Source organism: Cladophialophora immunda (genome assembly GCF_000835495.1).
Source record: "Cladophialophora immunda strain CBS 83496 unplaced genomic scaffold supercont1.4, whole genome shotgun sequence".
NCBI lineage: Eukaryota > Fungi > Ascomycota > Eurotiomycetes > Chaetothyriales > Herpotrichiellaceae > Cladophialophora > Cladophialophora immunda.
In genome coordinates this window covers 760,075-778,321 of record NW_015622544.1, presented here as the reverse complement: position 1 = coordinate 778,321, position 18,247 = coordinate 760,075, and the positions used below count along the sequence as shown (strand labels likewise).

Here is an 18,247-nt window from a genome sequence, read left to right as displayed (position 1 = left end):
TCATGCGATTTCTCCACGCGTGGCGGTATGGCCACGCAACATGGCTTCCTCACGCACGGATGAGCCTCGTCACCGGGTCTCCAAGCAACAGGCACCTGCAATTCCGGCAAAAGGCTGGCCTGACCAGACTCCAGCAAAGCCCTGGGTATTGGCTTCCCAGCTCCCAACCCGGGCCGTGTTTGGGGGGGTTGCTGTCGCCAACGTGCGGCTGATGATGACGGATCCAGCGCTTTCCCTGGCCTTCTCGATACTACCAGTGGCAGGGAGTAGGCACATGGGGAGGTACTTTTCCTGCCCCACTATCGACGGACCGCAGCCATTGACTCGCCTTGTTGCTCACCGTGTCTCTCGAGTACGCTATAGTGAGCGTGAAATGTGCCAATACGACCTGCGAGAGAGACAGGGAGCGGATCATCGCTGGGGGCGTAACTGCCCACCCACATTACTTGCTCCCTAGCCACCATCAGGCACCCGCGCATTTCTCTGTTTGAAATTTTTGTGTTTGTGTGCGTGCGCAGTTCAAGCCTCCCAGCCACAAATCGCGGGGTAATCAGGGCCGATGGTCGGAAGCCCATTCGCCCAGCGTTTCAACGGCACAGCCACCAACGCCATTGGCACACAATTGGCACAGCCGGCTCTTAGTCACCGCTCTTAATCGGACTGTCTGCGACTTTGGTTATTTGGTACTCCTCAACGGTAGTGGCTCAAGGACAGGATACCGACTGCGGGCTGAAGTGAGAGCTTCCAGCTTGGCGATAGTCTCGATGCAGTGCAATGCACGTGTTAGTTGTTCCTTGAGCCCATTATGACAGTCGACAGGCACTGCGAGAGCCTCGAATGTGCAGGAAGATCCTAGTGGCTTCTGGAAGGTGCTGGCTTCTGATTGGCCAGGCCTCCCATTTTCTAACCTCATAAGAAGGCTGTGAAGAACATTTCCAGACATTGACAAGTACGATCACTGCGTCAACTCATATCTTCTAACCAAAACACAAGTCTTGGAGACTACTAGACATCTCTCTCCTTTGGGAAATTGGTCCATACCTAAACGTCAAACATGGAACCTGGACTGAACTCGCTGTTACAATGGGGTATCGAGAACTCGGACGCTGGTCGAAACCCGGATCAGCCAGCCCGAGAACCCCGGGGTCTGACAGCTGATGTACTACGCTCGTTGATGGGCGGGCCAAGCGACGCCGACTTGATGCGAGAAGCCATGGCCATCATCGGCTCCTCCGACCCGGAAGTCACGCACGACGCGAAAATGACGGCCTTTGACAACCTCGAACAACTGGTCGAAAACATCGACAATGCCAACAACATGGAGCCGCTGGGCCTGTGGACGCCACTCCTGGCGCAACTCGAGAGCCACTCGGCCGACTTGCGACGCATGGCGGCCTGGTGCATCGGCACGGCGGTCCAGAACAACATCAAAGCCCAGGAGCGGCTCTTGGCCCTCAACGGCATCGACAGACTCGTCCAGGTCTCCCTCGATGACGCGGACAAGAGTGTACGAAGAAAAGCCGTGTACGCACTTAGCTCGGGCATCAGGAATTACCAACCCGCCATGAACGAGGCGGTAAAGCGCTTGCCCAAGGATATTGTCGGCCCAGATCAGGTCTCTGCGGCGGATATGGATGTCATTGATGCCATCATGGGCAAGCTCAGAGAAAGGGAGTGAGTGAGGCAAGAAGCAAAAGGGAGATACCGACCGGAGAAAAGTTCAAGTGGCAATACATCAGTCCTGTAGAAGAGGACCGAAAGACACAGTCCACCGGCGGCAAGAGATGTTTGCCCCCCCCCCCCCCCCCAAGTTAATGACTGGACCAGCAAGGGACACTCGGCATCACGCCACCTCTTTGAAGAGGAATCTCAGTTCAGCTTAGTGCCATAAAAGAATCAGGTGGCGGCTTGATGACCGCAAACTTTGGGAGGCCGCACATCGGTGCATTCAACCCAGTCTGCGAAGCCTTTGTAGACGATGGCCAGGGCACTTGCCCGGACTAGAACGGGAACAGAGATACAATGAATGATGCCTTCGATTTTGTCAGTACAAGTACAGACTCCATTGACCCGTGACCGCCTGTGATGTGGATACGCCATATTGCCCGTGTTGTAATGCTGCACTCCTTGCGCTACCCTGACTTGGCCTCGTATACCTCACAGCCTTGCATGGACGTCGCTTTTCCCCGTGTCCATACATTGTGCAGCGTCGCCTCTTGTCTCGCATTCGCGCCAGCCCAGTAATCCTCACAGCTGCAATGTATATGTGTAATCGTCCTCCATATTCTGGCTGACCCACAGAACGACGGAGCTCAACATGACCAGCCCATTGGCCACCACGTTGGCCACGCCCATGTACACCGTCTGCAGGGCGTAGTCCTTGAACAGGTACTTGAGCACCATCACCGTGACGCTGCCCGCCAGGCCGCCGGCCATCAGGGCGAAGCCCAGGAACAGGACCGTGCGCGCCTTCCAGGCCACGCCGTTGCCGCTGTACGACCAGCTGTCCGCGGACAGGCGGGACTTCTCGATCGAGTTGATGACGAGCATCCCCAGCGCGGAGCAGATCAGGGGGATCCAGTCGACGAAGTTGATGTGCACGGTGCTCCCGTTGAGGGGGGACTTGGAGAAGACGCTGGCGTCGACGAAGAAGAAGAAGCCGAGCGAGAACTGTCAGCCATTTCGCACGCCATTAGTAGTGAGACCTCAGAGAACGAGCAGAGAGGATAGACCAAAAAGAAGCTGGACGTACGAGGGCGCCGGCAATGTAGACGCCTGCGGTTCTGGTGTTGGCGCTGTTCAGCCACGCGGGCTTCGAGAAGCGGAAGAGGCGCTGCGACGTCGACATCGTACAAGGAGAGTAAGTCTGCGAACGGAAACGGACAGATAGGAACGGTGCAAGGATGTGGACTCGTGTATCCTGCTGATAGACGTTTGTTGTTCGCGAGTACACGATGGGTAGACGTCCTGAGCCGGACGCAGCAGTGGAAAGCTGGGAATCTGAGCGTCGCAAGGCCGCTGCTGTTCGTAATTCGCAGGCTGGGTGGATGCCGAGAACCACGAACCACGAACCACTCGGGGAAAGTTTCGGCAGCTCGCGGCAGCCTTGCGCCCAAGCCTCGTCAGTCTAGTCACCCAAATAAATAGGCGCCGGCTGTGATGATTGATGTCTAGATTTCCTGTAGCTTGGAGGATAATTGGAAGTGCTAACAGTGATGAATAAAGATAGGAGCAAGCTGTAAGCCTGAAGTCGAGCCGAAGCCTGCAAAATGCAAGGATACGTGGTACATTGCAGGGTCACGATGTGAAAACATGCGCGGCAATTGATGGGCTGAATACTATTCTCGGTTGACACATTGACACATGGGCAACGTAGAAGCCACTTTTATTGAAGGAAAAGAAAAGAAAAACCAGACAATCGTATTAGAAACGGCCATGTGGTCGAGCCCAAGTTCTGATTGATACAAATATACCAGAGTTCGCTTGCGTGATCCGTAGAGTAGAACAACTTCCACCTCGTGTGTTTTCGTCCAACATTGCGGAGCAATATCTGTTAGACCAACCAGATTCAAGACGCCTTGCATATGCATCCAGTTCCTCAAAAGCCCGCATTCGCGCTTCGCTGGTTTAAAAGTCTTGCTCCTCCTTGAAAAACTGGGTGAAGCTGATGATGGTGCCGTATATCAGCAACCCGCCCACAATTGACATCACCATGGCCGGAACTTGAATAAGGGCAGAATGGGCAAGTAGCACCGGCAGGGCTGTCGTGTGGTGTTCGTCAGTGTGTCTGATCGATCTCCTCCGTGTATTGAAGAAAACGTACCGATGCCCATAAGCACGAGAAATCCAGTAGCGAAGCGGCCCAGATCTATCCAGGCCCCGGAATTGCTCTCGATGAAGTCATCTGCATTGGCACATCTTCCTGCCACCCAGTTCGGCAGGGGCGCCAGCACATAAGTTGCGACAACGAGGAGGGTGAGGAAGTTGTGGAACAACGCCGCGGAGAGGATGACGAGGAGGAATCCGATGGCAAGCACCTGGGACCTTGTCAGTCACGCGCGATTCGGGGAGAAGGCATGTTGGCTTATGCGGCATACAAAGGAGAGCGCAATAATCGTTTTTAGTCCGGCCGTCATGATCATGGGTGGAAGCAAGATTGGGTAGAGAGGCTGTATCTAGTTTTCCTGATGCCTGCGCAACCGCAAGCGCTGCAACTCGGGTGTCGAAGGGATAGAAGGATAGAAAGTGCGGTCCGAAGCGAAAGTGAGCCGGATAGTGCTGGCCGAGAGAGTCCTATATGGATTTCATGAAGAAGTGAGTTGGATGATCAAACGGTCGGTTGTCTTGTGAGGGATGTTGGCAGGTCCCAGTGGCTGGGCGCCGGAAGCTCCTCCGCAGTTGGTAGTAGATCGCGAGAACCTGGAGTTTGCGCGTCTGCAAGTGCCTGGCCTCATTGATTTTATTCTAAACACAACCAACTTCCACAACTCGGCGTCTACTTCGCTATTCATGCTCCGGTCTCTTCCATCTACATAATCCGCAATCAAGATGTTCAGAAACAACTACGACAATGACTCCGTCACCTTGTGAGGCCTATTGACCACCTTGTTCCGTGCCACAAATACTGATTCATTTCCAGTTCGCCTCAAGGCCGGATATTCCAAGTCGAGTATGCTCAAGAGGCCGTCAAGCAGGGATCGGTAGTTGTCGGGGTTGTCAGCAAGAAACATGTCGTCCTCACTGCCCTTAAGGTCTGCACCCCCAAACAGCTTTACCCTCGTAGAATCAGCCGCTTACTATGCCTATAGCGAAACGCAGAAGAACTCTCCTCCTACCAGAAAAAGATAGTCGGTGTCGACGATCATCTAGGAGTAGCCCTTGCCGGTCTCGCCTCGGACGCCCGCGTCCTTTCGAACTTCATGAAACAGCAGTCGCTCGCCTCAAAAATGACCTACGGCCGTCCGATACCCGTCGAGCGCATTGTGAATATGATTGGGGACAGAGCTCAGACCAACACGCAGCACTACGGTAAAAGACCATACGGCGTGGGACTGTTAGTTGCAGGTGTGGATGAGCTGGGACCCCATCTATTCGAGTTCTCTCCGTCAGGGATGACGCAGGAGATGCTGGCTTGTGCGATTGGAGCAAGGAGTCAGATGGCTCGGACGTACCTGGAGAGACATCTGGATAAGTTTGCGGATTGCAGCCGTGAGGAGTTGGTCAAACATGCGTTGCTGGCATTGAAGGAGTCTCTGGCGCAAGACAAGGAACTCACGGTGGACAACACCAGTTTGGCGGTGATCGGCATAGGCGAGAAAGATGGCAGGAAGAAACTGGAGGCCTTCAAGCTCTATGATGGACAAGACGTCGGGCCTTTGCTCGAGGCAAGCGTGGAGACGACGGCGACCGAAGGGGCAGATGCCATGGAAACAGATTCATAGGAAAAGAAGTGATGGGTACGCATATTGCACGGCGTTTGGCGTAGCAGGCTGCCACAAGGCAATGCAAGGCCGTCCCATGGAAATGGCAAGGCAAGATTGGTGGGATTGAAAGAGTTTCACTATGCACCATTTTCCGATCTATGACCAGTCCAGCTTATATCTCCCAGGAGCGACCTGATAGCCACGTAACGCCTCGATGACCTGATCCGTGCTCTGCACCTCAACCAAGATATTGGCGGCGCCTTCGCCCACAAAGCCTTCTCTTATTGCCGTCTTGACCCAATCCAACAATCCATTCCAATAGCCGTTGATGTTGACCAGAATGATGGGAATTTGATGGATGCCCAACTGGTTCCAAGTGACCATCTCCATGACCTCCTCCATGGTCCCGTACCCTCCAGCCAGCGCCACAAACCCGGAGCCGGGCGCCCCAGCTTCCACTGAATTTGCCATCATACGTTTTCGAGTGTGCATGTCCGGGACAATGGTGGTCCGTCCAAACTCGGACTCTGGAACTATCTGTTTATCTGGATCCTCGGTACTGTCGATCCGTTGCAGCTCCTCCGAGGACATGGTCCGCTCGGCCTTTCCCTGTCCAAAGCGACTTGTCTCGCTGCGGACTGAAGGGTCCTTCTCTGAGCGGATCAATGCTCGGGGGATGATGCCGTGTACTGAACTGGGACCGGAGAGGGTGACGAGTGTTTTGGCCAATTCACCCATGATCCCCATGGTCCCTCCGCCGTAGACGAGCTTGTAGCCGGCCTCATGGAGAGATTGGCCCAGCTCTCGTGCGGACTCGAGATGGACGGGGTTTTTTCCTGGAGAGGAAGCACAGCTTGAAGAAATCGGTTAGTCATTCTTCTGGGGAATTTCACACTTGGGAGACTGTGTTCTCGACGCACAAGACGCAGACGACGGGTTCCGCCGCACCGTTCCCCTGGGCAGCTGGCATTATAGAGCAGTCCGACTCGAAATGGATGGAGATGGGCAAGAGGAAAGTTCTCGAGCAGCGAAAGACTAAGAGCAAGGTCTGAAAGGGGTGTAGTAAGGGTGGGCGTTGAACCGCTGTTTCTATCGGTCTCCGAGTCGATGGGGAATGCAACTCTTGAGCGAGAGAAAAAGAAAAGTAGCTGGAGCCTTCAAACCCAGAAAGGAACGATATATAGCACCGTCCGACCTACAGATGCGAATGCAAACGTTGTGCGAAGTTGGGGTGCAAACTGGTTGGGAAGAAAGAGTGTAGGTGTGATATGTTGGCATTTGGGAGACTGGACACATTTTGCGTGGGTTTCTCGACGATTGGCCTGTGAGTCAACATGACGTTGCAGACAGCAGCCTCGTGTGGATTCAATGGTGCCACGTGAAGCAATCAACGAGGCAATGTGGTCCAGTGGACGGAGCTCGCCGACTGCATTGAGTTCTGGGGATGGAAGGACAGGTGAGGTGGAAGTGAAGGAGCAGTGCGCATTACATACCAGTAGTACATACCTACAGATGGACCCGAGCTGGGTGAGGAGCATGCAATCAAAGGCACTGCTGGCACGTAGGTAACAATAGCGGTAGGCAGCCGTGGCAGCATAGGCGGCGAACAGGTACTCCGTACGGAGGAAAGGATGGGTGATGCGAGGAGCAGGGAACGCAGCTTCACTGGGCTTATCGATACCCCTCATGACTACCTACTTAGGCAGCTTTAACTACCAGGTGGCCATCGCTGGTCCACCGCCCGGCGGTATCGGGTGACTGCCCACTGCCCTCGGTGGGTTCTTCAGCAGGAACGTCTTTTCACTTTTCACTTCTCAATAGCGTCTCTTTCACTCCTCCACCTCTCTTTGTTCATCACTCACTTACTCACTACTCCATCTCCATCTTCCTTGCCCTCGACTTCTTCCGCCACCTCTCGCTTACTGTATCTGCTCTTGTTCTGCCGATCTTCCCTTCGTCCTCCTCTTCCGCATGCCGTTCTTCCCCTTGCATCTGCAAGCTTATTCTTCCTTGTTTCACTCTCGGTACCTCAGAGCCTCAATCCCCCCCAGCCCCCTCCATTTCCCAGTCCATGGGACTCCCATCAATGTTCCATTCGGCTGAAGCTGGCTGAAGCTGGCCGATCAAGACCATCATACCTCGATCATCCTTACCGAATCTCGTATTGTCCCGTCATGATGAGCAATAGCAGATGTTTGACAGCCCGCATGGCTCGCTTAATCTGCTCGTGTTGGGACCCTTCGACCTCGAGTGTCTCGCCTCTGCCTTCTTTGCAAGGTCAACTCAATGGGCCTTGACTGGTCCTTTTCGGCCTCTACTGTGGTGTCGTTCCATCCCGTTATTGTCCCATTGGTTCCGAACCACCACGCCTTGCCGACAATTTTGCTTGTTCCCGTCTGCCTGCATCTCGGCCGCTAACACTTTCGGCCATAAGCCGTGCAGAGGCCCAGCTCCAGACACTCCGCCCTCGGAATCACACCCTCCTCGACCCCAATGGCCTCGTATCTCATGGTGGGAGCTGAAAAAAGAACCCCGCTTTCCCTGGTAAGGCTACCAACTACATGCGCTGGTGGGCATGATTGTGCAGATACACCTCACACTCAACCGGCCCTTGGTCTGCAAAAGTCTTAGCTGTCAACCTCTAGCGAGACACTCCCCCGACGGCGTTCTTGGTCGATGCTTCAAGACCTCGCCGTCCCGCTCTTTCTCAGTTTCTTTTCTTCTTGCCTCGTCAGCCTTAGCCTTACCACCAGGCTGCCCCGCCTGCTGAAGGACGAGATCACTGTCGTCGCAAAGCACATCCTGCGGCGCCGTCGCCGCCGTGTGCTGCCATGGCGAGCAGTGTCTCTAGCTCCGTATCGAGTGTCGCAAGCTCAGAGTCGAGCGTTTTGAGCTCTGCCACGAGTGTGGTCAGCTCTGAGGCGAGTGCCATTACCACCGATACCACCACCACCACCCCTTCAACTACAGATTCGACGACTTCGCCAACGACGACAGACACCTCTACGACGACGGACACCTCTACGACGACGGACACCTCTACGACGACGGACACCTCTACGACGACGGACACCTCTACGTCGACGACGCCCATATCTACCACTACTGATACCACCCCCAGCACCAGTAAGTTGACCAGTGCCATTTTCCACTGTTCATCTCCCCACCGCTGCAGCCTTGCATCAATTGCGCTCGCAAGTTTGCTTTTATAACATTTGCTTCGTGGCAGCTACCACAAGCTTCACAACACCGTCCTCCACCTCCACCATTCTCACCACAACCTCTCCCACTACTTCCTCGCTGCCTCCTCCAACGACCAGTTCTGCTTCAACCACCATTTCCACAAGTAGCAGCACCTCAAGTATATCCCCTCCTCCTCCGTCGTCTACTATCACCACCACCAGCAGTACTTCAAGCATTTCCCCCTCTACATCGTCTACAAGCATTACTACCACCTCAAGTGATCTCCCCTCTTCTTCCGTCACGTTGTCCACTTCCTCTAGCTTGTCGACGTCCGCTTATACCTCCCCTTCAACCATAGCTACCACTCCTATTCCTACTACCACTTCCCCTACCACCACGTCCTCTCCCCCTCCAACAACGTCGTCAACAACGACGCCTTCTCCCTCCCCCAGCACCACGACTACCTCTTCTCCGATTCCAAGCACTACCACTAGTGAGTCCTGTTTGTTTGTTTGTTTGTTTCGTTCCGTGCGCGTTTACTAGCATATGGCCTTTGCAAGCCCTCCCTAATCGTACGTACTTCAACAGCCACAACTCCCTCCCCAACCACTACCACCACCACTTCCTCAACAACCACTTCGAGTCCAGTGCCTGTAACCACTTCAAGCTCTACCACCCCTCCTTCAACATCCTCGAGCACTCCATCCACCTCTAGCTCTTCCTCCGAATCAAGCACCACAAGCACGAGCGAAGCACCAGTCGTTATAACCACCTCCAGTACCTCAGTTTCCTATTCGACCACAACCTCATATGTCACTCAAGTCCTTCAAACCACGCAAAATGGACAACCAGGCTACACCACCATCACGTCCATCGTGATAGCTACAAATCCCGCCACCACACTCGTGGAACCAGCAACTTTTACCAGCACTCCAGGCAGCGCCCCGACACTCCTTCCATCCAACAGTGGCGGCGGCAGCAGCTCAGGCTTGTCGACAGGTGCCAAAGCCGGCATCGGAGCTGGTGTCGGTATTCTTGTCCTAGCTGCCGCTATCTTCGGCGGCTGGTACAGCTGGTTCATGCGGCGGCGGAGGAAACGGAATTCCTACTCCCATGACCGGTACTCGGATGAACCCTTGCCCAGCATGTCAGGACTCGGCATCGCAGGGGGTGGAGCTGCGGGTATGGGAGCAATGGCCGCCATCTCATCGGGTTACCGTGACACCTCGAACCGTTCCGACACGCGTTCAGAGCTCCCGTCTCCTCCCATTCCTTCCCCGCCGCCTCGATCTCCAGACCGACTTCTTCCACCTGGAGTGGTACCTTTCAGATACCGAGGTTCCAGCTCACCGCCACCCAACCAAGGCTCTTCCCACATGTCTGTCTCAGACCAGAGCGAGTACTCGCAAGGTAACAATCAACCTCAGCCGGGCGGCCAATACCCTCAAGGGCCAGCTGGAGCTGGAGCTGGTTACTCCAGTAATCTCAACGAACTACCTGAAGACCAGAGAAACATCTACCAGCTGCCGGACGACCAAGTCTCCAACCCCATGTCACACCAAAGCTACCAACATGCCAACATGGGCCAAGATGGCTACTGGTCCGGACAACCCTCCGCACCTTCGGCACCGTCGGCGCCTTCAGCGCCCTCGGCGCAGGAATCCTACGAGTTACCCGGCCAAGGCACCACACCTGCACCTGCGCAGTCGCAAGGAGGACAGGGAGGCTATCGCGGTGCGGATCGAGAGGTTCCTCTCCATCAACGCATGGAAGGCAGAGTGCCGTACCGGCCAGGCCATCTGCCGCCTTCGCACAATTTCTAATGGTGCATCGCATGGTGGCCCGCGGCTGTGTATAATGGGTATATTAAAACATAAAACCGTAATGTATTGTCAGATGATTGGATGAATTGGAATGATATCACCCAACAAAAGTTATTCCCAATAGTATCACGCTCTTGCACATCTGAATTCGCCGTCCTATGTTAGAATCTTACCGTTTGCCGCTTCACAGCTGGTCTAAGGCTCAGCGTCTTTGACTGGCCGCGTTTCCCACATGATGTGTAAAGCGAGAAGGTCATTCATTATCTCCACATGTCTCGTCGATGTTGGACTTTGTGCATGAATGATCGACTCATATTCAGAACCGTTTTCACTGGTCGAGACAACTCGCTGCCGTTTTGCGAGAATGAGTAACGTCAAGTCACATATGTTAATGTCAGTTGCTGTACTGGTGGCGGCCAGCATTTCCCGCACCCACCTACCCTTCTGGCGAGCCGGCCTCTGGCTCTTCGCACCGGGCGAAGCTCCTTATACCGACTGACGCGGCGCGTGCGCTGTGAGTTGGGTCTTTCCTTGCCCGACGTGCCGGGAATCTTTGATACAAGACAGTCAGTCTCCCCTGTCCTGCGCGTCCAGGGATTCTAGAACGATCACGATCTAAGCGGTGTACGTATATGTTCGGCCCCCAGGCTGTGCTCGCGCGACCCCCTGCCGAGTGGTGGTCCGTTGGGTTCCTTTGCCTGCGTAGAGGCGGCTCGATCTTCGACCGTGACGGGCTCCACGAGGATGTGAGCAGTGAAGATGTACAGTCCATTCCATGTCTACTGTGACAAGAGCGGGATTAAAACCCCCATGGCCTTTGTTTCATCGGAGCTTGTCACCCGTGCAGGGCTGAATCATAGCTTGTCGTCAGTGAATGCTTTGGTCGTTTTGATGGCCCGACTTCGGACCATAGACGGCACTCACTGGGCGGAGACTCTTCCAGGTGTATTGTAGTGTTTGGTTCGTTGTCGCCTCCTGGACGATGACGGGGTTAGTCTCTCGGGAATGGATATCTCAGTGGTCCTATTTCATATATAAATCGCTTGATAAGCAGATCGACGCAAATTTCGTTTCAAGAGAGGACGGACCGGCGGCGTTGTTGTAGTTGTTGTCGTTGTTGTTGTGATCCAGGGTCCTGCCACCCACCTCGTCGCCGCGGCGATGAATGCGCAAGGTAGACTGGACCTTCACAAACGGAACCTGACACCCCCGGCCGCCTCAAGACGTGACTTGTTGCCTCGTCTCCTCGGTGGGAAAGACACCGTACCACGACAAAACCCGGATCCGTGGCCCATCCTCGTTGTGATTGCTGCCTTCAAACCTGACTTTGCACCACCTTGCAATCTTCTCCTTTTAGCCACCGGAAACGAGGACACAGAAATCCAATCCTTGAGAACGCAAACATCACGCACCTCTTTGTCCCAGAGATGGACAGTCCCGGGCTGGAGATCGGCCAGGATGGACGTGCTAGAGTAGTCTTGCAAGCACCACCGTCAAAGAAGCTTTGCCTGCGAGAGCCACAGGCCCCAAGCCTAGTCATTGACGATAGCGGATATGCCAGGGCAGTCTTTCCCATCAAGGAAGTGCGTTTGCGCGATTGTCTTGCCGTCCATCTGCGAATTGGCCTGCACCCGGAGTCGTATGAGCGCACCAAATTGCCAGATGAAGGTAGTTGCTCCCCTGCGATGCACGTTTCACAGTCTTTTTTGCTCACTGAATGTATAGAACTCGATGTCGACGTCAAACAAGGTGTTCCTCCCGCCGCAGGTTTTCCCGAAGGTGACAGCCCTCTCGTCCGCGCGCCCGAGCAAAATGACAATTTGGCAATGATTCCTGTACCGCCACGTTATCATGTGCCCAAGATTGAAGAAACAGGAGAGGTTGAACGACGTCAAGCAGAAGAATATCAGGAGCAGGAAGAAATACCTCGAAATAGCCCCATCCCAGTGTTGCCGTCAGTCATTAGGATCAAGCAAGCCGACGCATACACGCGTCTTCGGTCCACGGTTGACGTCTTGAGCGTCAATGGTGAGAAATACCTTAGAATTGATGAGACACACTTTCTCTATGCTGTCAATGCGAGTTGGCTTCAAGCTGGTGAGAATGTCACAATTCGCCGAGCGCCATCCCGCCATTGGCAGGCCGGCAGACACATTGGTCGTCCAGAGATACTCTTCATGTTGTATCCACTTGGAGAATGGGCGTATACACCCATCAACAACCGCCGCAAGAAGGCTCCTCAAGAATTCCGTCCCCAGCTGGACAACTATGGTCGGGTGCTTCTGAATGCATTCGATCGGCCGTTGAAGTTCTCCAATATCATGCCTCAGCGAGTCAGCACCGAGATTGAAGGCTGGGAAATAGAAGCCATTTGCCGCTTGGATCCAGATATCTGACATCAAGATTTCATCGATCGAATGCTCCTCAGCCCTGGGCATGGCAAGGCTCGGCCTAGCAAAGGCACACTGAACCATCGCCGTCGTCGAGACCGCATGAAGATGAGAGTTCTCCCCTGGCCTCTGCCTCGACAGCTCAGCTATTCCGATCAACAAATCGTCAATGAGCTGAGTCAGTGGCAGATGGAGAACAACACGACCGTCGGGCTGAGGGACCTGTCAAAGGAGGAGATCGAGATGCAGGAGGCGATTATGTATGGTGGGCATTTTGAACGGTCAGGGGCCAATGCGCAGAACGATAGAGCAAGATTGGAGCAATTTTGGGTGGACTTGACGCTTGTGAGGACCAAATTTGCAGAGGACTCGGAGGAGGTGAGGATGATCAGGAACAGAATTGCCGTGCAGCTGGAGAAGATGGGGCTGGAATATGACCATCGTGTGTGGGACGCCCAGGTTGGAGCGTAGACGGGAGATGTTGAGGAAGCATATCCTGTGAGTACCGCAACACCTTTGCAGCAAGTTTACCTGATATTGGTGCGACACGCCATTCACCAGTCATCTCATCTGCCAACGCGCTGCCGCTGATGTCGAAGCTCGCCAGGCACGCACATTGTTTGCGATGTGTTTTCAGTCTTCTCTTACTGCATCTTTGGTATAGTGCGATAGAGAGTGTTCTGGCCCCCTTCGCCCCTTACTTGTCATCATCATCATGGGCGTGAAGGAGGACGTCTGAACAAGCATGGAGACCAAAGGAGAGGAGAGAAATAGGGGCTTCCACGTGACCTCGGATAAACTACGGACAAACCCCTTCCGTGCTCGCCGTATATCATCGACTCCCGTCCCGACAGTACTGTTCCACCACCGCGACAACCTCTCAACGTCCTCTTGCTTCTCCCGTTCAAGGTTGTTTTGTATTTTCATACTGCTTCATCATCCTTAGCACATCAAACTCACTTCTAGATGTTCGAATGGTCCGACCAGCAAGTTCCCGCGGAATGCCCGTGTCCAGTGTGAGCGGATGTGCTTATATCTCCACACACCCATCATCGTTGTCACCTCCATAACTGGCAAACACTGTGATAGTTCTTACCCTCGTTGCCACGCGTCAGAGAGTACTGGCAGCTTACTGTTGGAAGATGATAAAGACAACGGGTTCGAATAACAAATGGTTTGTCTGCGCTAAATCTGCGCTCTGTTCGGCTTGTGGCCCGACGACAAAGGCATACCCTAAATGCAGCGCGCACGCTCATTATGGCACCGACTTCATTCACGTCTGCATCCGGTGACGCTTTGTGCACTTCCTATATGTGACTTTTGTCGTCACCCCGTGAGCGCGTGAGCGCGAGTCTATTCACGCTCCCCGTCGTGACACTTCGTTTCGCTGCCTACACGCACGGGTTACACCTGGGACCTTTTATATACCAAAACAATTTCTTTCTTCAATCACTGCTGTTTGTCATAACTCCTCAACAACCTACTGGCTCGTCGACAATATCTCAGCTATCTGACTGGCTGACATTCTTGGTGAGTCGTTGTGGTCTGTGACACGACCTGCGATCAGAGCTGACCACTACTGCTTCAGCTACCACTACTCATCCGTATCTCTGTCTCGCCGCTAGTTCGACATGAAGGGAACGACCTTGCTGACATTTCTTGCCTTCCTCTTCGCCTTCGTGAGCGCTGGTAACGATCATGACGCCGACGACTTCTGCATTGCAACATGCCAGACGATCAAGGGTGGCTCCATGAAGATCTCTAGTCCTACCTGCCCTGGGGTTACCGGTGAATATTGTGAGGACTACTGCAATTGGTAAGGAACTAGCCACAACACCTCGTCCCTTTCATTCGCAGCCTTTAACATACTAACCTGGTGTCGCGTAGCTCCGGGGAAGGCGTCATGACTTGCAGCAACAAGGGAGTCAAATGTTCACAGGATGCAGTCACCAAGACCTGCGAGCAAGGACTGGCCAAACAATGGGAATGCTGGTGCCAAGACATGTCTTATTTCTCTGATGGATGGGGCCCGGGCAAGGGGGAAACCTGTGCAGCCAACTAAGAATGCTGGACCTTCGTTCTGGGCCGGGGTCACCTGAGGCGCTTCCAGATCGGTTGAGGGAAGGCGAATGCGAACCTACGCAGGAGGCAAGATTGGTTGGAATTCGCGTCTCCTCTCCTTCTGCCAGAGGGTGCACACCAAAGAACAATGGGGCAATGCTCAAGAAGGAGATGATATAGTCTATCATGGAGACACAAGTCGTCTATCGTCCGCGCTGCTTCGAGATGTAGATACCTGCATCGTCCGGCAGCACAAGAGATGAGACTGCCATCTCCCACATGCTTTCCCGTTCGCTGCATTCAACATGGCATGTATGGCTATGGACTTGCCAAACTTAGCGAGACAGACAGGGTTGCAACAAGGCTGAGGCTGAGAAGGGGAGAGCGATGCCTCTTGCCCAATTCAGAGTAGTGAAATACGTCATTGTTAGCCTTGTCTCTCAAGGCTCTCTTCATGAAACCCGCTGCACCGCCGCAGTTTCTCCTTTGTTTCCTTTGAAATGGAATGTTGACTGTTCGTTTACCTCTGTTGATGCGGCGGGGCGGTTACAGGCTACACGTCAATTGCATCTATCCGCCCCAAATGGCGAGCAAAATGTCCACATACTCGCCGCTAATGGCCAAGAACCTCTCTGTCGAGCCGATGGTAAGGTCACGGACCCCTCGACGGGCGGGCACCATGCAAAGCCGTGTGGCTGATTGCTGAAAGGAGCCCAGAACACCAACGAGGCGAAATGGATCACCTTGAAGAAAATCACATATGAAGACCCGGCGGGCAAGCAAAGGCTTTGGGAATCAGCCGAGCGACAGGTCAATTGAAATCCGCAGGAGTTGCTTGCCCCCGGCCCAAAGAAGACACTGGAAAGGTTGACTCAAGCTGCAGACGCGACCCCAGAATGCCAAAGTCGACGCCGTCGGCGTAGTCGCCATCCTCGACGACCCCAAATCCTCCAAGGGACCCTCCCTGCTGCTTCAGAAGCAATTCCGACCCGCCGTCGACAAAGTCACCATCGAAGTCCCCTCGGGGCTGATCGACGCGGGAGAATCGCCCGCCGACGCCGCCATCCGCGAGCTGAAAGAAGAGACGGGCTACATCGCCACCATCCCGTCCGACGCCAAAGCCGCCGAAGGCATTCTGATGTTCAACGACCCCGGGTTCTGCAATACAAACACGAAAATGATCTTTGTGGAGGTGGACATGCGCAACCCAAGGAATCAAGAGGAGAATTTAAAGCCCGAGCTGGAGGAGAGTGAGTACATAGAGTGCTTTACACTGCCCTTGGACAACCTGTGGAATGATTTGGCAGAGCTCGAGGCCAAGGGCTTTGCGATCGATGCGCGTGTCGGGACATTGGCGCAAGGCATGGAAATAGCGAAGAAGTGGAAGGATGTGCTCAAGAATGATCCCTCATAGATGGCATAGCGAGATCGAAAGCGATGGGAAGATGCTTTCTTCCCCTTGCTGCCGTTGTCCACTACCGCGAGGTGCTCTAGATTGTCCATGTTTGCGCAATAGATGATAGATCTGGTAATGCCGCTGGTTACTCATGAAACCCGTCCGTTCCATCGAAGGTCCCGGATGTATCCATGAGCATTCGCGCGCGCAGGATCGGAGGGTGCAAAACTAATACTTGCGCTCGTGATATGACCACCCCATACTTTTGTAAAGTCTACACAAACAGAGCTCCCTTCCCGACTCAATCGAGAGATATAGGCGTCAAAATGCCTGTCCATCACCGCCTGAAGATCCCCGTCCCCCAGCAAAACCTCAGGATTGCCAAACCCCACGCCATCCCCAGAGAATCCCTGACCAGGTTCAACTTGCTGCCCGTCACCTCCCGCCAGCCCACGGCCACTTCGGCCACGGGGATATCTGCAAACTCGGCCAACATGAGCATCTCAACGTCGAAGATCCAGCCTTCCATGTGCATGTGCGGGACGATGTAGGGCAACGTCGGGCGGGAAAACAGCTTGAAGCCGCACTGGGTGTCCTTGATGCGAGCCGTGGCCGGGGGGGTCATGACCCAGAGCAGCATGTGGAAGCAGCGCATGAGGAAATTCCGCAGCTTCGACCGCTTGACCACGGCCTCCGAGTCGACCAGGTGCGCGCGCGAGCCGACCGCGATGGCCCTGCCCTCGGCGTCCTCGATCTCCCGGCACACCCGCACCAGTTTCTCGAGGTCGGGGAACTTGGACGCCCCGTCCGCGTCAGCGAACACGACGTATTGGCCGCGGGCGTGGCGCATGCCGTGCGTTACGGCGCCGCCCTTGCCGCGGTTTTCCTCCAGCGAGACCATGCGGATCGAGCCCGGGGGGATTTTCACGCCGGTCGGGGACCGGTGCGTCCAGGGCCCGGAGTCACGTCGGGGGTGCGGGTGGAGGATGTGTTTGCGGGAGAAGGTCTGGGCGGTGAGAAGCGTGTCGTCCGTGGAGCCGTCGTCGACGAGGAGGATTTCCCAGCCTCGAAGGGGGTCTTGTTGCTGAGACTGCGAAGCAGCAGACGCCGCAGCAGCACCGCCATTCGCTTTCCTGCGCCGCGGACCTGTGGCCTGCGTTTGTCCTGTTTCTTTGTCCACCTCCGCGGTGGCGGAAGATGTCCCATACTCCGTCTCGAGAAAATTCACCGCCTCCTCCAGCATCCCTGTCAGTCTGTCCTCTTCGTTGAATGCTGGAATGACCAGTGTCATGAACAACTCGGCCGGCTCGATCTCCTTCTCCACGTCGATATCTTTGTCTGGATCTTCTTGCTTCGCCTTGACATATTTTCGTAGAGCATCATCGTACCAACACGGCAATGGTTCTGGATCTGTTACGTCGCCCGTTTTATCGACCGTTGTGAATGTCTTCTCTGATGGGTGGGGTTTCCGTGGGTTGGGAACGAAGAGCGTCACAAATAACCAAATCTGAATGTCCGGGGGGAAATCCACGTCAGTAGGTCGAGTAGGAGGTGCAGAGGAGGGCAGGGGAGATATGCGCACCAGCAACAAGACTGCGAATGCAGCCCATATCAAGATGAAGGGCACCAGGCGCCATTGCAGCCACTTGTCGTCTTTGAATACATTGGTGAAGTGGCCTCCCATGCCAATAGGTCGATCCATGACGGCGGCGACTTCATGGGCCTCGCCAGGAGGCTTAAGGTACTGGACGAAGGAGGCGGCCTCTGGGCTTCAGGCCTTGGTAAGAAGAAGTTTTAGGGGAGCGTCAAGGCCATAGGTAGGGTTGTCGTCGAGCGGAGCATGCGACTGCTGCGCATAGACTTTGGAGGAAGACAGATGTCAACAATTTTGGGAGGTCGGCAAATCGGCGCAAAGATCAGGCTCCGCGACCAGGGGAATTCCACATATGTAAGCAGATCAATGAATCAACT

General features: G+C 54.6%; 11 protein-coding genes across 18 annotated transcripts; 6 read left to right on the top strand and 5 right to left on the bottom strand.

Moving 5' to 3' along the window:
• The first annotated feature begins 703 nt into the window (after positions 1–703).
• Positions 704–1,799, top strand: PV07_06661 (uncharacterized protein). The gene has a single exon (XM_016393663.1). The coding sequence runs from the start codon at positions 1,055–1,057 to the stop codon at positions 1,676–1,678; it is 624 nt and encodes a 207-aa protein (XP_016247082.1). The 5' UTR covers positions 704–1,054; the 3' UTR covers positions 1,679–1,799.
• Positions 1,800–1,821: 22 nt separating this feature from the next.
• On the bottom strand, positions 1,822–3,069 carry PV07_06660 (uncharacterized protein). The gene is made up of 2 exons (XM_016393662.1): positions 2,753–3,069; positions 1,822–2,670 (listed from the first exon to the last, which is right to left on the bottom strand). The coding sequence occupies exons 1-2, from the start codon at positions 2,846–2,848 to the stop codon at positions 2,248–2,250; spliced, it is 519 nt and encodes a 172-aa protein (XP_016247081.1). The 5' UTR covers positions 2,849–3,069; the 3' UTR covers positions 1,822–2,247.
• A 211-nt stretch (positions 3,070–3,280) lies between these two features.
• Positions 3,281–4,361, bottom strand: PV07_06659 (uncharacterized protein). Its single transcript, XM_016393661.1, has 3 exons — positions 4,098–4,361; positions 3,824–4,037; positions 3,281–3,761 (listed from the first exon to the last, which is right to left on the bottom strand). The coding sequence occupies exons 1-3, from the start codon at positions 4,140–4,142 to the stop codon at positions 3,628–3,630; spliced, it is 393 nt and encodes a 130-aa protein (XP_016247080.1). The 5' UTR covers positions 4,143–4,361; the 3' UTR covers positions 3,281–3,627.
• Positions 4,362–4,447: 86 nt separating this feature from the next.
• On the top strand, positions 4,448–5,962 carry PV07_06658 (uncharacterized protein). Its single transcript, XM_016393660.1, has 3 exons — positions 4,448–4,586; positions 4,640–4,751; positions 4,809–5,962. The coding sequence occupies exons 1-3, from the start codon at positions 4,549–4,551 to the stop codon at positions 5,439–5,441; spliced, it is 783 nt and encodes a 260-aa protein (XP_016247079.1). The 5' UTR covers positions 4,448–4,548; the 3' UTR covers positions 5,442–5,962.
• On the bottom strand, positions 5,538–6,679 carry PV07_06657 (uncharacterized protein). Its single transcript, XM_016393659.1, has 2 exons — positions 6,344–6,679; positions 5,538–6,276 (listed from the first exon to the last, which is right to left on the bottom strand). Exons 1-2 carry the CDS (start codon positions 6,391–6,393, stop codon positions 5,580–5,582), a joined length of 747 nt encoding a protein of 248 aa, XP_016247078.1. The 5' UTR covers positions 6,394–6,679; the 3' UTR covers positions 5,538–5,579.
• Positions 6,680–8,479: 1,800 nt separating this feature from the next.
• On the top strand, positions 8,480–10,574 carry PV07_06656. 8 transcript variants are annotated; one of them, XM_016393655.1, is made up of 4 exons: positions 8,480–8,549; positions 8,653–8,784; positions 8,965–9,099; positions 9,195–10,574. In XM_016393655.1, the coding sequence occupies exon 4, from the start codon at positions 9,720–9,722 to the stop codon at positions 10,512–10,514; it is 795 nt and encodes a 264-aa protein (XP_016247074.1). In that variant the 5' UTR covers positions 8,480–8,549; positions 8,653–8,784; positions 8,965–9,099; positions 9,195–9,719; the 3' UTR covers positions 10,515–10,574. The 8 variants fall into 8 exon arrangements, with proteins under 8 accessions (XP_016247074.1, XP_016247076.1, XP_016247072.1 ...); XM_016393657.1 differs by lacking the exon at positions 8,653–8,784; XM_016393653.1 differs by having other exon boundaries at positions 8,653–9,099.
• Positions 10,575–12,168: 1,594 nt separating this feature from the next.
• PV07_06655 (uncharacterized protein) lies at positions 12,169–13,267 on the bottom strand. The gene is made up of 2 exons (XM_016393650.1): positions 12,356–13,267; positions 12,169–12,262 (listed from the first exon to the last, which is right to left on the bottom strand). The coding sequence occupies exon 1, from the start codon at positions 12,901–12,903 to the stop codon at positions 12,385–12,387; it is 519 nt and encodes a 172-aa protein (XP_016247069.1). The 5' UTR covers positions 12,904–13,267; the 3' UTR covers positions 12,169–12,262; positions 12,356–12,384.
• PV07_06654 (uncharacterized protein) lies at positions 12,922–13,290 on the top strand (the record flags this gene model as incomplete). The annotated part of the gene is made up of 1 exon (XM_016393649.1): positions 12,922–13,290. One exon carries the CDS (start codon positions 12,922–12,924, stop codon positions 13,288–13,290), a length of 369 nt encoding a protein of 122 aa, XP_016247068.1.
• Positions 13,291–14,450: 1,160 nt separating this feature from the next.
• Positions 14,451–15,020, top strand: PV07_06653 (uncharacterized protein; the record flags this gene model as incomplete). The annotated part of the gene is made up of 2 exons (XM_016393648.1): positions 14,451–14,635; positions 14,707–15,020. 2 exons carry the CDS (start codon positions 14,451–14,453, stop codon positions 14,879–14,881), a joined length of 360 nt encoding a protein of 119 aa, XP_016247067.1. The 3' UTR covers positions 14,882–15,020.
• Positions 15,021–15,354: 334 nt separating this feature from the next.
• On the top strand, positions 15,355–16,527 carry PV07_06652 (uncharacterized protein). Its single transcript, XM_016393647.1, has 3 exons — positions 15,355–15,526; positions 15,598–15,690; positions 15,764–16,527. Exons 1-3 carry the CDS (start codon positions 15,386–15,388, stop codon positions 16,292–16,294), a joined length of 765 nt encoding a protein of 254 aa, XP_016247066.1. The 5' UTR covers positions 15,355–15,385; the 3' UTR covers positions 16,295–16,527.
• Positions 16,528–16,613: 86 nt separating this feature from the next.
• On the bottom strand, positions 16,614–17,978 carry PV07_06651 (uncharacterized protein; the record flags this gene model as incomplete). Its single annotated transcript, XM_016393646.1, has 1 exon — positions 16,614–17,978. The coding sequence occupies one exon, from the start codon at positions 17,976–17,978 to the stop codon at positions 16,614–16,616; it is 1,365 nt and encodes a 454-aa protein (XP_016247065.1).
• Between the last annotated feature and the right edge of the window lie 269 nt (positions 17,979–18,247).